Source organism: Capra hircus, chromosome 2 (assembly GCF_001704415.2).
Source record: "Capra hircus breed San Clemente chromosome 2, ASM170441v1, whole genome shotgun sequence".
NCBI classification, from domain to species: domain Eukaryota; kingdom Metazoa; phylum Chordata; class Mammalia; order Artiodactyla; family Bovidae; genus Capra; species Capra hircus.
Genome location: NC_030809.1, coordinates 45546177 through 45561683, shown reverse-complemented (window position 1 = coordinate 45561683; position 15507 = coordinate 45546177). Strand labels below are relative to the sequence as shown.

At 40.1% G+C, this 15507-nt stretch overlaps 1 protein-coding gene across 2 annotated transcripts in view; it reads left to right on the top strand.

Annotated features, from left to right (window-relative positions):
* The window catches only part of CDK15 (cyclin dependent kinase 15), a 92232-nt gene that overhangs the window by 41212 nt on the left and 35513 nt on the right, over positions 1–15507 (top strand). For both annotated transcript variants that reach the window (XM_005676378.3, XM_005676377.3), the window contains exons 9-10: positions 651–744; positions 11215–11278. In XM_005676378.3, the coding sequence (XP_005676435.2) occupies positions 651–744; positions 11215–11278 (158 nt within the window). The remainder of the gene's footprint in view (positions 1–650; positions 745–11214; positions 11279–15507) is intronic.

The window sequence follows — 15507 nt, the reverse complement described above, 5'->3', positions numbered from 1 at the left end:
ATTTTAAGAAATACTGTATCATCAAACTCCTGGACAATACCATCAAAGGACGATATCATGGATATAAACACAGACATTAAACAGTCTTTGTCAAATGCTGAATGTTAGAAAGTTTGATGAGTACCTGAATCAATTTCTTTCATTTAATATTTTTCATTGTACAAGTATGATAGTTGATGAAATAATGTCTGATTAAATTTGTAACAGCCCTTTCAATGAGTATAAAAGAAACATTCTGATCATGTCATAGTTTAACTTGTGGGGCTTTTTTTTTTTTTTTGGTTTCTTAAAAGTACATATAATAATGATGCTTCTTACAATGATAGCACCCTAGATTCAGTAAAAGAGGGTATTCAGTTTGGCGATTCTCCATCTCACATAAAATAGATAGTTAATGAGCTTGAATGAACTAAAATGTTTGCTATCTATACTGTGATCCTAAATGCCCAATGCATTCCATTTTAACAAAAACCTGCCAGCTGTTCTTATCTTTGTTTAACATAGGGACTTTTTTTGCCAAGACTTTTCTAGTGCATGGCCCGTATTTAATTATCCTCAAAATATTTCTTAAGAGATGAAATGCTAGTAGTTCGGTTTTGCATGTATGGTTTCCTTGAAAGTATTGGGTTGACTCTTATTTCCTTTTTTAGGGGTGCAGGCTGCATCTTTATTGAAATGTTCCAGGGTCAACCCTTGTTTCCTGGGGTTTCCAACATCCTTGAACAGCTGGAGAAGATCTGGGAGGTAAGAGAAGAATTCCTCTTTAGGAAGAAAAAATATATGCATATAAAACTTTGATCCAAATTTGCGTTAGAAACAAATAAAACACTCCATCTGCTTTGAGAGAGTAAACCATATTTTGAGGTTGCGGAAACTGTGGTGTTTGCCAGGGGCTTAAGCACCTAGGGAATGATTGGTCAGGAACCCCCCTTTTGTCCCATGGATGCCTTTGAATCCTCCTGCTCCTGATGACTATTATCTCAACATCCCAGGGCAATTTCTGCCTTTACTAATTAAACACATCCCTTCCCTGCAATCCCCAGGTCTAAACCACATATTTGGCCATGGATCTTTGTCAACTGAAGATAAAACACTACATTTTCACAGAGCCCTGATAAAACAGAATGTTAACTTCCCATGTTAGTGTGAGAGAAATATACTACTTATGCTCCAAAACTAGATTTCTAAGGTGACAAGATGCTTATGTATGTGTGTTTCCACTTCTTTATTCATTTTTTATCCCTCCCTCATTTGCACCATTGGGGCTTTCCTGGCGGCTCAGTGGTAAAGAATCTGCCTGCCACGCAGGAGACTCGGATTCGATCCCTGGGTTGGGAAGATCCCCTGAAGGCTGGCATGGCAACCCACTCCAGTGTGTATTCTTGCCTGGAGAATCCCATGGACAGAGGAGCCTGGTGGGCTATAGTCCATAGGTAGGGTTGCAAAGAGTCAGACACAACTGAAGCAACTTAGCACGCACATGCACGCAGTTGCACATTATGTACTTCATTTTTATGTCCCTTGTAGCTTATATTTTTGGGTTTCCCTGGTGGTTCAGTGGTAAAGAATTCGCTTGCCAATGCAGGAGATGACAGTTTGATCCCTGGGTCAGGAAGATCCCCTGGAGAAGAAAATGGCAACCCACTCCAGTATTCTTGTCTGGGAAATCCCAAGGATAGAAGATACCGGCAGGCTACCATCCATGGGGTCACAAAAGAGTTGGACATGACTTAGTGACTAAACAACAACAGCGATAGTCATTTACATGTGACTCTCTTTTTCTGATGATTTTTAAATTGTGATTAAATATATATAGCATAAAATTTACCATTCTAACCATTTTTTAAAGTACAGTTTATAACATTAAATACATTCACCTTGCTGTGCAACCATCACCACCATCCATTTCCACAACTTTTCATCATCCCCAACAGCAGCTCTGTATCCATTCAACCAGCCCCCCATTTTTCCTGCCCCTAGCCACTGGTAACCTCTCATCTACATTTTGTATGTATGAAATTGCCCATTCTAGGTATTCATATAAGTGGAATCATACAGTATTTGTCCTTTGTGTCTGGCTTATTTCACTTAGCATAATGTTTTCAAGATCCATCCATATTGTAGCATGTATCATGTTCTTTAAACTGGGGTGGATAGGGTATTCCTTGTATCCTGGATTCTGCTTCCTTTCAAGTTTGCTTGTTTCAAGCAAGCTTCTAGAGCATTCTTGCTAACAGCCTCCAAATCAGGTATCTTGGGAAATAATGCAAAGTGGGATTTTTGTGTGCAGGTGAGGAAACTAATCTTTTCTCAAACCCTTCATGATTTTGACTTAATGTCACCAAACATTTTGCCTTGAGGAATAATATAAAATTTCATTTTTGAATTATGTTTCCACTGTGGAGTCCTTCATTTTAAAAATTAAAAAAGGGGGGGACTTCCCTGGTGGTCCAGTGGCTAAGACCCTGTGCTTCCAATGCAGGGAGCCCGGGTTTGATCCCTGTTCAGGGAATTAGATCTCACATGCCACAACCAAAGATCCATTGTGCTGCAGCTGAGACCTGGCACAGCCAAGTAAGTAAAAATAAATGAACAAATATTTGTAAAAGCCCATGTAAAAAACGCTTATATCATTTTTTTACAGTTGAATTTTACAACAAGAAGGTGAGGATAATCCTCAGGAAACTTTTAAGAAAAAGGAAGAGTTAGTTGCTAGTGTCTGGAGGGTCAATGACTCATATTTATGAAGATATTCTGTGCAAACCAGTCTAGTGCTACAGATTCATGACCCAGAAAACACAGTGTGTTGTGAATGCTGAAATAAAATGGCCTTTGTGAAATTCAGATATTTTATAGAGATTAATCACTGCCATTAAGTTTTCTTTTGGAAACATGGAGGATATAATGGAGGAACACAGGACAAATTGGGAAACATTCATACACTAAAAAAAATTTCAAGCCAAAGATTTTTCTTCCTCAAAATTTCCCTGCAAGACTGATAAGTGCTACTGGTAAAAGCTACCTTCAAAAAGTATCACTGGGTTCCATAACATCGTCTAAGCTGGAGGTTCGGTTCAGTTCAGTTCAGTCGCTCAGTTGTGTCCGACTCTTTGCAACCCCATGAATCACAGCACACCAGGCCTCCCTATCCATTACCAACTCCCAGAGTACACTCACACTCACGTCCATCAAGTCGGTGATGCCATCCAGCCATCTCATCCTCTGTTGTCTCCTCCTCCTGCCCCTAATCCCTCCCAGCATCAGAGTCTTTTCCAATGAGTCAACTCTTTGTATAAGGTGGCCAAAGTACTGGAGTTTCAGCTTTAGCATCAGTCCTTCCAATGAACACCCAGGACTGATCTCCTTCAGAATGGACTGGTTGGATCTCCTTGCAGTCCAAGGGACTCTCAAGAGTCTTCTCCAACACCGCAGTTCAAAAGTATCAATTCTTCAGCACTCAGCTTTCTTCACAGTCCAACTCTCACATCCATACATGACCACTGGAAAATCCATAGCCTTGACTAGACAGACCTTTGTTGGCAAAGTAATATCTCTGCTTTTCAATAGGCTATCTAGGTTGGTCATAACTTTCCTTCCAAGGAGTAAGCATCTTTTAATTTCATGGCTGCAATCACCATCTGCAGTGATTTTGGAGCCCAAAAAAGTAAAGTCTGACACTGTTTCCACTGTTTCCCCATCTATTTCCCATGAACGGATGGGGCCAGATGCCATGATCTTAGTTTTCCGAATGTTGAGCTTTAAGCCAACTTTTTCACTCTCCTCTTCCACTTTCATCAAGAGGCTTTTTAGTTCCTCTTCTCTTTCTGCCATAAGGGTGGTGTCATCTGCATATCTGAGGTTATTGATATTTCTTCCGGCAATCTTGATTCCAGCTTGTGTTTCTTCCAGCCCAGCATTTCTCATGATGTACTCTGTATATAAGTTAAATAAGCAGGGTGACAATATACAGCCTTGATGTACTCCTTTTCCTATTTGGAACCAGTCTATTGTTCCATGTCCTATTCTAACTGTTGCTTCCTGACCTGCATATAGGTTTCTCGAGAGGCAGGTCAGGTGGTCTGATATTCCCATCTCTTTCAGAATTTTCCACAGTTTCTTGTGATCCACACAGTCAAAGGCTTTGGCATAGTCAATAAAGCAGAAATAGATGTTTTTCTGGAACTCTCTTGCTTTTTCCAGGTTCAGCGGATGTTGGCAGTTTGATGTTTGGTTCCTCTGCCTTTTCTAAAACCAGCTTGAACATCTGGAAGTTCATGGTTCACATATTGCTGAAGCCTGGCTTGGAGAATTTTGAGCATTACTTTACTAGCGTGTGAGATGAGTGCAATTGTGCGGCAGTTTGAGCATTCTTTGGCATTGCCTTTTTTGGGATTGAAATGAAAACTGACCTTTTCCAGTCCTATGGCCACTGCTGAGTTTTCCAAATTTGCTGGCATAGTGAGTACAGCACTTTCACAGCATCATCTTTCAGGATTTGAAATAGCTCAACTGGAATTCCATCACCTCCACTAACTTTGTTCATAGTGATGCTTTCTAAGGCCCACTTGACTTCACATTCCAGGATGTCTGGCTCTAGGTGAGTGATCACACCATCATGATTATCTGGGTTGTGAAGATCTTTTTTGTACAGTTCTTCTGTGTATTCTTGCCACCTCTTCTTAATATCTTCTGCTTCTGTTAGGTCCATACCATTTCTGTCCTTTATCGAGCCCATCTTTGCATGAAATGTTCCCTTGGTATCTCTAATTTTCTTGAAGAGATCTCTAGTCTTTCCCATTCTGTTCTTTTCCTCTATTTCTTTTCATTGATCACGGAGGAAAGCTTTCTTATCCCTCCTTGCTATTCTTTGGAACTCTGCCTTCAGATGCTTATACCTTTCCTTTTCTCCTTTGCTTTTCACTTCTCTTCTTTTCACAGCTATTTGCAAGGCCTCCTCAGACAGCCATTTTGCTTTTTTGCATTTCTTTTCCATGGGGATGGTCTTGATCCCTGTCTCCTGTACAGTGTCATGAACCTCCGTCCATAGTTCATCAGGCACTCTATCTATCAGATCTAATCCCTTAAATCTATTTCTCACTTCCACTGTATAATCATAAGGAATTTGATTTAGGTCATACCTGAATGGTCTAGTGGTTTTCCCTGCTTTCTTCAACTTAAGTCTTAATTTGGCAATAAGTAGTTCATGATCTGAGCCAAAGTCAGCTCCCGGTCTTGTTTTTGCTGACTGTATAGAGCTTCTCCATCTTTGGCTACAAAGAATATAATCAATTTGATTTCAGTCTTGTCCATCTGGTGATGTCCATGTGTAGAGTCTTCTCTTGTGTTGTTGGAAGAGGGTGTTTGCTATGACCAGTGCATTCTCTTGGCAAAACTGTTAGCCTTTGCCCTGCTTCATTCCTTATTCCAAGGCCAAATTTGCCTGTTACCTGTTCTTGACTGTTCTTGCCTGTTCTTGACTTCCTACTTTTGCATTCCAGTCCCCTATAATGAAAAGGACATCTTTTTTTGGGTGTTAGTTCTAAAAGATCTTGCAGGTCTTCATAGAAACGTTCAACTTCAGCTTCTTCAGCATTACTGGTTGGAGCATAGACTTAGATTACTGTGATATTGAATGGTTTGCCTTGGAAACGAACAGAGATCATTCTGTCATTTTTGACATTGCATCCAAGTACTGCATTTTGGACTCTTTTGTTGACCATGATGGCTACTCCATTTCTTCTAAGTGATTCCTGCCCACAGTAGTAGATATAATGGTCATCTGAGTTAAATTCACCTATTCCAGTCCATTTTAGTTCGCTGATTCCTAGAATGTTGACGTTCACTCTTGCCATCTCCTGTTTGACTACTTCCAATTTGCCTTGATTCATGGACCTAACATTCCAGGTTCCAATGCAATATTGCTCTTTATAGCATTGGACCTTGCTTCTATCACCAGTCACATCCACAAGTGGGTATTGTTTTTGCTTTGGCTCCATCCCTTCATTCTTTCTGGAGTTATTTCTCCACTGATCTTCAGTAGCGAGTTGGGCACCTACCGACCTGGGGAGTTCCTCTTTCAGTATCCTATCATTTTGCCTTTTCATACTGGAGGTAGCCTAATGTAAATAACAGCTTTTAAGTTGAACATTTGAATTCTAGCCATTTTTCAGCTAAATGAACATGTGCAAGTTATAGAGTCCCTCTGAGCTTCAGTTTCCTCTTCTGTTACATGGGGCTGGTGATAATGATTTTATAACCTGCTGTGAGAATTTTAAAAGATCATGTGAGTAACAAGCACCATGTACCCTAAGTGCTCAACAAATGTTTGCTCTCTTTCTCTCTTGGAGAAATTATTTTCCTAGCCATGTTTCAAAGACCAACCAAACTGTTGACAGGCATTTCCTAATATTTAACCTAATTGTTCTATTCTCTCTATTAGTTTCTTGTCCACATTAGAGGAAGCAGAATTAACCCTGCTTAGGTCTGACCCTGTAAAAGTGATCTTCTACACACTTGGAAAGTTTTTCCCATTCATTTAATCAGGAAGCAATATCATTGGGTACTCATTATCTTATAAGATGTTACAAGACATTGGAAAAATGGAAAGAATAGGAAAAACGCATAATCTGTGCTTTGAACTGTTGTTCATCTAGGTGGGGTGATGGGTGGTATATAAGTAAATACATGCCAAACAAACATGAACTATGTATAGATGCAAAAGATGTATGTATAACTAGATAGTTAATAACAATTATGATAGTGAGATAAGGTATACCATTAGGATATTCGAAAAGTTGTATATAAGTTGGTTTTTTAAAACATTACTTCCTATTTTTAAATGACTGTGTTCTTAAAGCAATCATTTTATAGTTCTTTGCATTTAGTGCAGCCCTTAGAAATCATAGATCAGAAAGAATGAGTTACAACACTTCCCAGAATCTGATGGTTTTCCAGTTATTGGATCAGGTTTCCAGGACTGGTCTTGGTGACTGTCCCTGGCCATCTGAAGGATGTTTTAGGTATTAATAACTCAGTAAGTGAGAAGTTTGGACTTGTATCTGGACATAAAATACCCAGACATGAGTGATGCAACCAAAGCAAGCATATCTTAACAAAGGGGTCCAACAGGTCTTACCCAGGCTGCCATGTTCATGTCTAACATTATGCTTATCACACTGCAATAAATCAGAAGGACTTTATTGTGACACTTATGACAACTCATTACAACTTTAAAACAAGTAAACACATTAGAAATAACACTGGCATGATGTTAGAGTCGCGAGTTCCGAACTCAGCTCTAACTTGAGGTTAGGAGGTAAAGCAAGTCTCACAAACTAATTTGTCAGGTCTTTAGTGTCTTCTGGTGTATTTGGTTTTCTGACTCCTGAACTTGTGACCTCTTTGAACAAAGTGTTATGAGAATATTATAGCTCCTATCATTTTTAATCATAACGTTCTTCTCTGTTTATTAAGTCTCCCCCTCCTCCACTTCTGAAGTTATTTCTCAAGCTTATAGACTTGCCTAGCTCATTGTTGCACTCCAGTACTCTTGCCTGGAAAATCCCATGGATGGGGGGGCCTGGTAGGCTGCAGTCCATGGGGTCGCAAAGAGTCGGACACGACTGAGCGACTTCACTTTCAGCAGCAGCAGCTCATTGTTGAGCTCCAGATTGTACTGATCAGGAGATAGTTCCATATTGCTTAGCTCTCTCCTTACTGGGCACCAGGAGGTCAGATTCATTATGTCTCATTTCCCTCCTTCTTCTGTCCAAGCAAGTAGAGACCCCAGTTTTGTTACCACATCTATAGTTTCATGCTCTGAGAACAAGGAAGAAACATATTCATCAGTGTGTTGTCTATTATACTATTCCATCCCAAGTAGCTTGGAAATTCAAACACTCCAAATGGCTCCTGAATTGTGTTTTACTAAAAATGGTGTACATAGACAAAAAAGGAAAGCTGCTTCAGGCTCTGTGATATGTGATGGAGGGACTAGTGGATATCTCCCAACCTCTAATCACAACTTTTCTTTACATTTATTCTGAGATCTCATTCTGGAGAAGTCCTGAATCTTTATTTTATCGTATTTCTGAAATACCCCTAGCTGCGTATGTATGTGAGTACGTTTACACCTGAATGGCTACCATCAAGTTTTGATCAATTTTTTAGAAATCTAATTCTTTCAATAAATATTTTTAGCAAATAATACCGGATGTAGCTCTAAAATCCAGATAAAATAAACTATGCAGACTTTAAAGCCATTAATCAAAATGCCTTCAGTTTCCATTTCAACAAAGGCAGAAAACAGCCTCTTCAGCCCACTGTGGTTTCAAACATAGCACTCACTAACTGCCTTTTAAGAGCCTTCAGGGAGAGAGTAAATCAACTATTTTTGGTTTTCAGTTTCCCAGTCAGTGAAGTGGAGATTTAGTAATTTTCTCAAGTGAAAATGAACTCAATAATTTTCAAATAAAAACTGAGCATCAAATTTCCAAATGAAGGATATTGAATTATTATTTAAACTTTTAAAATCTCAAAGCTTAAAGCTTTTAGCACAATATTCTAAAATTGTTGGTATCCATTGTTGGCTTTAATTACACAATAATACAAAGTACCCAACAATTCTGGTAGCTTTTGCCTTAGAGAAAATATGGATGCAGTCATTATTTATTTCCTTTATTGCTTTCTCTTCATTATCTTTGCTCTTGTCATTTTCTTGCCAGGCAACAGAAGATGTAGGGGTATTTGTGAATCATTCCACCCACTTGTTTACACACACATCTTTGCAAATACATAAGATGGCAGTTTAGCAAAGAAGAATTAACTCCCCATCCTTTGGCCCTCTCCCACAAAAGAAGAATTAGTCCAGTTGGTTTTTCAAAATGGATTCCAGGATTCTCAGTGTTCCCTCTGGCTTGGGGTGGCTGCTAGGAAAAGCTCATAATCCTCTCAGTAACTTTTCAATTTGTTTAGGGAATGGATCAAAGAAAGAAGCTTCTACTGGGTGGCTTGATTTTTTTTTTTCATTATTATATGAGGGAAAACGGCACTTTGATAGCTTTTGTTTGAGGACAAGCTTAACAAGCACCACAAAGTATACTTCTCAGCCAGAGTCTTACTCAGCTAACTGGTACATATTAAGAGGCTTCCAATTCCTCATCAATTTTTATCAGTCGAGGCTTCCCAGGTGGTGCAATGATAAAGAATCTACCCGCCGGTGCAAGACACACAAGAGACACAGGTTCATTCCCTAGGTTGGCAAGATCACCTGGAGGAGGAAGCCAGTCATTGTTGGGCAGTTGAATTCCTGCCGTAACAACTGGACCAGCATCTGCCTCCAGCATTTTACAAATGGCTTCACTAGGCTTCTTCTATGAGAGATGCTTGTATTGAGGCATACTTCCCAGAAGAGCTATATTGTATAGCTACTAATGAAAGCTACTAATGTTTCATTAGTATTTCACAAAAACAGTATTATTCCAGCTCCCAACTGACATTGAGCATTTATGATTATCTTAAAAGAATGGTAAGGTTTTGTCTACAAGGGAACTCAGAGTAACAGAATCATTTAAAATCTGAAGTATTTTGACTTTAAATTCTAAAAGATTTTTCTTTTCATAGTAATTAAAAAGTAAAGCTTCAGTTTAGTAATTCAAAGCATAAATGAGCTCTTTTTCAAGCAATGTTGTTACTGTTATGATCCACCAGTTAAAAACCAAATACCATATTCCAAACTGCTGGGCCACAGAGAGAAAAAGCAGATAAGATGAATTCAGTAGAAAAGACTAGGTTAGGTTTAGGATCATTTTTAGCCAACATTCCACTGCCTAAAGGTCAGTAATCTGAATCCTTTTTAATTTGAGCACATTGGTGAACAGCTGAATGCCCATGCTGAGGCATAATTTAAACTGTCAAGTGTCTCCTGTTGAGATATATATATACAGAGAGTTATCTAATGTAAGGCAAAGGGACACTTTGCCACTCACGTCTTTCTATATTTCCAACTCTAAAAATAGCATCCCAATCTATGGTGATCATGCATTCATACAGTAGACACACTTCATTATACTGTGCTTTACTTTATTGCACTTTGCAGACATTGCTTTTTTAAAACAAACTGAAGGTTTGCAGCAACGCTTCCTTGTCAGATGACGGGTAGCAATTTTTTAGCAAGGAAGCATTTTTTAAATTAAGGTATGTACATTGGTTTTTAAATTAAGGTATGCACATTGCTCTGTTACACACTTAATAGACCATAATATAGTGTAAACATAACTTTTATATATACTGGGAAACCAAAAAATTTGTGTGACTCACATTATTACAGTATTAGCTTTATTGCCATGGTCTGGAATTAAACCCAAAATATCTCTGAGATATGCCTGTAGATATTTAGGGATGAGAATATGACTTTAACCTTGAGAATATGAGAATATGACATATAACCTTACTTTAAGTAATGTTATATGATCTGTATTAGTCAGGGTTCTCCACAGAAGTAGACCCAATGGGAGATATGGAAAGGTGTGTGTGTGTGTGTGTGTGTGTGTGTGTGTATACACATAAGCCAATTCCCATGATATTTTATATACATATACATATATATATATAGTGATTTATCGTGGGAATTGGCTCATGTGATTTCATGGCGGCTGAGATATGTCCTCTGCAAGCTGGAAAACCAGGAAAGCTGGTGGTGTAAGTCAGTTTAAGGGGGCCACTAGTGTAAGTCCCAGAATCTGAAGACCAGAGAACTAGGGGCTCCAAAGGCAAGAGAAGATGGATGTCCCAGCTCAAAAAGAGAGACAAAAAATGTGTGCTTCCTCCACTCTTTTGTTCTGTTCAGGCCCTCTAGTGATTAGATGATGCCACCCAAATTGGTGAGGGCAGTTCTCTTTATTCCATCTACTGACTCAAATACTAACCTCTTCCAGAAACACCCTCGCAGTCACACTCAGAAATAATGTTTTATTGACTGTCTTGGGCATCCTTTAGTCCAGTCAAGTTGACACACAGGACCATGGAAATATACTGCAATTTTGCCTGTGAAACTACAAATGTTGGAAACACTAAAATTTCTTTCTTGTACACATCAGCTGGCACAGTGTGACATACATCCAGTTTTTCCCTGTTCCTCCCCGATGTGTCCTCCATGTCTCCATACCTGCTCCATCCACTTCATCTCTCCCCGCATCTTTCTTTGTCTTTATATAGGTGCTGGGAGTCCCTACAGAGGATACCTGGCCTGGAGTTTCCAAGCTACCCAACTACAACCCAGGTAATATTGATTTGAGCTTCCAAAAGCTCTGTGAGTTATCGGTGTGAGAGCACTGGCCACACAAGCTATTTTCCTTTAATTGTTAACAGTGTAGACAGATTTTTAGACTCTTACATTACCTGACTAATCTTTTTAAGAGGAAAACATTGAAATAGTATCTGAGGTTAGATCAGTTTTCCAGCTCTGTAAAACACAAGTAACAAGCGGAATAACAATTGGGAATGACTATTACTGTGGACTCCACATCCATTTCCAAACACCCAATGGTTTAAATGGAAAACTCAAAAGAAGATCTCATTTTTGGGCCCAATGACTATCATTGAGTCTATTTGCTAGATTATTGTACTTCATAAAGTATAAAAAGAAAGCTAGAGGGGAAATAGAAGCTTCCTGGGCCTAGGACAGGCCAGGTAAGATGTCTCTAGATTATACAAGAGTTCATCCATTGTCTCTAGACCTAACAATTTGTCATTTTCTGTCCCATATTTGGTCCTCCAAGACTGGCTCCTGAGGGTGGATTTGGAAGTGTTGCAATTATTCCAAGGGGGATGTTTTCGAGAAATGGTCCCAAGGACATTCCAGAGAGGTCAGATCACCGAACTGTCACTTCAAGGACATTGAAACAAAAGAGAGAAGGCAAGCAATGAGCGATAGGATGAAGGACCACATCATGGCCATACCAGAGCTGGACTCTCGCAGGCAGGATTAAAGGGGAGGTAGATATGTATAGTGCAGGAGACCTAGGTTCGATCCCTGGATTGGGAAGATCCCTTGGAGAAGGTAAAGACTACCCACTCCAGTATTCTGGCCTGGAGAATTCCATGAACTATATAGTCCATGGGGTCGCAAAAAGTCAGACCTGACTGAATGACTTTCACTTTCACTTTCAGATATGTACACGATTAGGGAGAATGTGGCCCAAGTTTGATTTTCCAGTCTTTATATCTTTCCATTGTCCCATAACTAAAAATGAAATTTCCCCAAATTGTTGTATTACTAACTTTGGTATGAGCTTATCCTGGAAGGGTTTTTATGAGAGTAAGAAATTGTAAGAAAATTTAAAAGGCAATTAAAGTGGAAAACAAAAGACATAGAAGGCTAGGAATTTTCTTTTTTCCTCCAGCATCTCATACTTTTATTCAAACAGCTGTATATAGGGTTTAGTCATCTTGAACTGACTAAGATTATGGAACACCTACAGCAGCTAAAGACCAACTCTAAAATCATTTCAGTTGCTTTGTGAATGATCTATATGCTTTGCTAGATGGGGTTTGGATCATTTACAAATAGGTTGCCATTTCTAATTAGCACTCGAGAAAAATGTCACTCTCTCACCTAAGGGCTTGGAATAATGCCTTTTCCATTTGGTCTGAGACAGAGAGAAAAACGACCAGGCTTCTCATAGAGATGATGGTCCAGTTGACAATAGAGCCTTTCTCCAGGTGCTTCAGTTTCTAGGAGAACTGGGTCTCATCTTTTTCCACCCTGCCTGTACCCCTCCCTACCTACTCTGCTCTCCAGGTGAAAATGGGACCCCTTAGCTTCCTAAAGTAGGTGCAGGCAGAAGTTTAGGGTCACAGATGGGTTGTAGAAAATAATTGGAATGATCTCAACACAAAGCTGCCACGGTGAGCATATGCTATTCCCTCAAACTTGAACTATTTGGGTTTCAAGTTGATTCCAGCAATAAACAGTGATCCTTGGTGAGAACAATAATGAAAGGAACTTGTCCGAAATGCTTTCCTGCCAGATTCTGTACTAAATAAGATAACTGGGTTCCAATAAACCAGTGAAAAATATGTTGCATTTTTCATTTTGTTGTCATTCCAAAGTAATATGCAATTTCTTATTTATGAAGAGAATTTTCCAGGCCCAACATCAATAGCGTTCATACTTTGCATTGTTTTTCTAGTAAGGATTCAATTTAATTTAAATAAGTCAAAAATTTTTGAGCACCTGCTATCTGCCAGGCATTGTGTTATATGCTGGGCCTGCATAGATGAATTTGGCACATTCTTGGATCTCTAAGAGGTTGGGTTTGTAGTCACTCACCCACAGTCTTTCACCAGTTCAGCTTATGAGAGGGTGTTCATTTGCAAACCCCACTTCCATGGGCTTGGACAGTGTATAGACCATGGGTCCGGCTAGGCTTATGGAGGGAAGCAAATTGTAACCTTAGTCACAGGCAAGATGTTGTAAACTTAAGCTTGTAAATCTTAGAAGTCCAGCATATCCTGAGCGTGGGGTCAGTACTACTGATAGCTCAATCATAAGGAGTATGTTTTAAAACAACCACCCACATATGTGTTCCAGGAACATCCCCTTATGTGAATTAAGAAGTCCCTTCAAGCCATCCCCCACCCACCTCCATCCCCAAGCCACTGCTGCTATTTGCAGGCACTTGAGCTCTAGTGATTAAGGGACCAGAAGAGGGTATGGGAGCCAGATAAACATCACAGAGAACCGTTAACACCATTCTTGATGAGATTTCCATTCCTTTCCTTTTCATTCCCCGGGCCCCCAAACTTTGAATTCAGCAGTACAATCACTCTGAGGAAACTGGAGAGCTCAGAACCTAAAGAACCATCCAGTGTCCATCTGCATCCACTCTGCCCTTTCCAGACCTTGTCTGGACTATGTATGAACAACACAGTTTCTATTTATACAGGTTTTTTAAAAGACACCTGGTGCTGACCCAGCTGGACAGGTTTCTCTGACCAGTTACCTCTTTTCTTGGGGTGATGATGAGCAGGTTGTCAGTTTTCTCACCATCAATTTAGACTCCCTTGCCAGATTAAATCTAGCCGAGGAAAGAGAGGTATATAATTTTATACCCTAGTCTTTCTTTCCTTCTTTCTTTCCTTCCTTCTCTTCCCCACCCCACCCCCCATTTTAAGCAAGCTGGCTGAGAACTCCGTGTCTTCCACTTCAAAGGGCCAGTTGTCTTATTTTGATGTGGGCAGATTGAGAAGTAGGCTTTGAAAAGTAGGCTTTTTTTGTTTAATCTTTTCTCCTGGGATAGCTTTCAGAGCAATATATCCAAGTGTCAGTGAGGGGGTTCTGACGAGCACGGATTCCCAGACTCTCAGCAGGATCATTCTCTAACAGAAATATAAAAGTGAAATATTAAAAACCCTGGAACGTGAACTCCATCTGCAGAGTAGCCAGTGTCTTGCCTTGCTTGCACCATGGGAAAAAAAGATCTCCTTGAAAAAAGAGGGAGGAGAAAAAAAAGTGCTTTGAGTAAGAGGTTTACAGGTTTAGTAGAGCATAGTAACATCCCCTCAAAGAAGTGGGTGTTGCTCCGTGACCCCCCAAAACGCTCTTCCTTTGACTCAGCCGCCAGAACACTCGCCCTCCCCAGCAACACACCCCCTTTTCACATGCTAACTGAGGCGCCTGTGATTGGCTGAACAATAAACTGGTCACACTTGCTAAAGGCCTGCCATCTTGCACACAATCAGCCAAGACACATTAATCAAACTGGCGGGAACAGGGGTCTGTGCTGGCCTCCTGCAGCGGGGGAGGGGAGAAGTTCGGTGACCCTTAGTAAGAGTACGCAGGAAGCAGTGATAAAGAAGGCATGCTGGAGAAAGTCTGAAAAAGGTTAAAGCCCCAGTTGATGCCACGTCTGGGAAGCACTGGGTTTTTGACACAGGGGATCCCAGAAGCTTAGCGCAAACTGGGTATTGGTCTTGACTGAAGTCTGCCAATACAACAGTAGCGTGAATTTAAAGGGTGGACCCCTATAGACATTCTTACAGAGCTTTCTCAGGCCTCTTAGCTTCCCCTCCCACTCCCAAGAAAATACCCCTCCCCTTTTCAGCCTCAAGCACTTTGGGCCCACCTGGACCCGATAAGAATAAAATGTACGAAAGGGGTAGAGATCCCTGGGTCAGGAAGATCCCTGGAGAAGGAAATGGCAACCCACTCCTATATTCTTGTCTGAAGAATCCCAAGGACAGAGGAGCCTGGCGGGCTATAGTCCATGGAGTCGCAAAAGTGTCAGACGTGACTTAGCAACTGAATAACAACAGTGAGGAACAGATGAACATTTCAGGAATAATTAAGACAAAGTATTGACTGGCAAGGTGTTGGTCCTAAACTAAATATTTGGAGGACAATAAAAAGAGTTAATTTTGAGAGGAAAAGAAAAGTTAACCTTTGTACTTTCAGTGGTAGTATCTCCTGACTTTTCCAAATTCCCTTTAAAAAGCTCTGCCAATGGC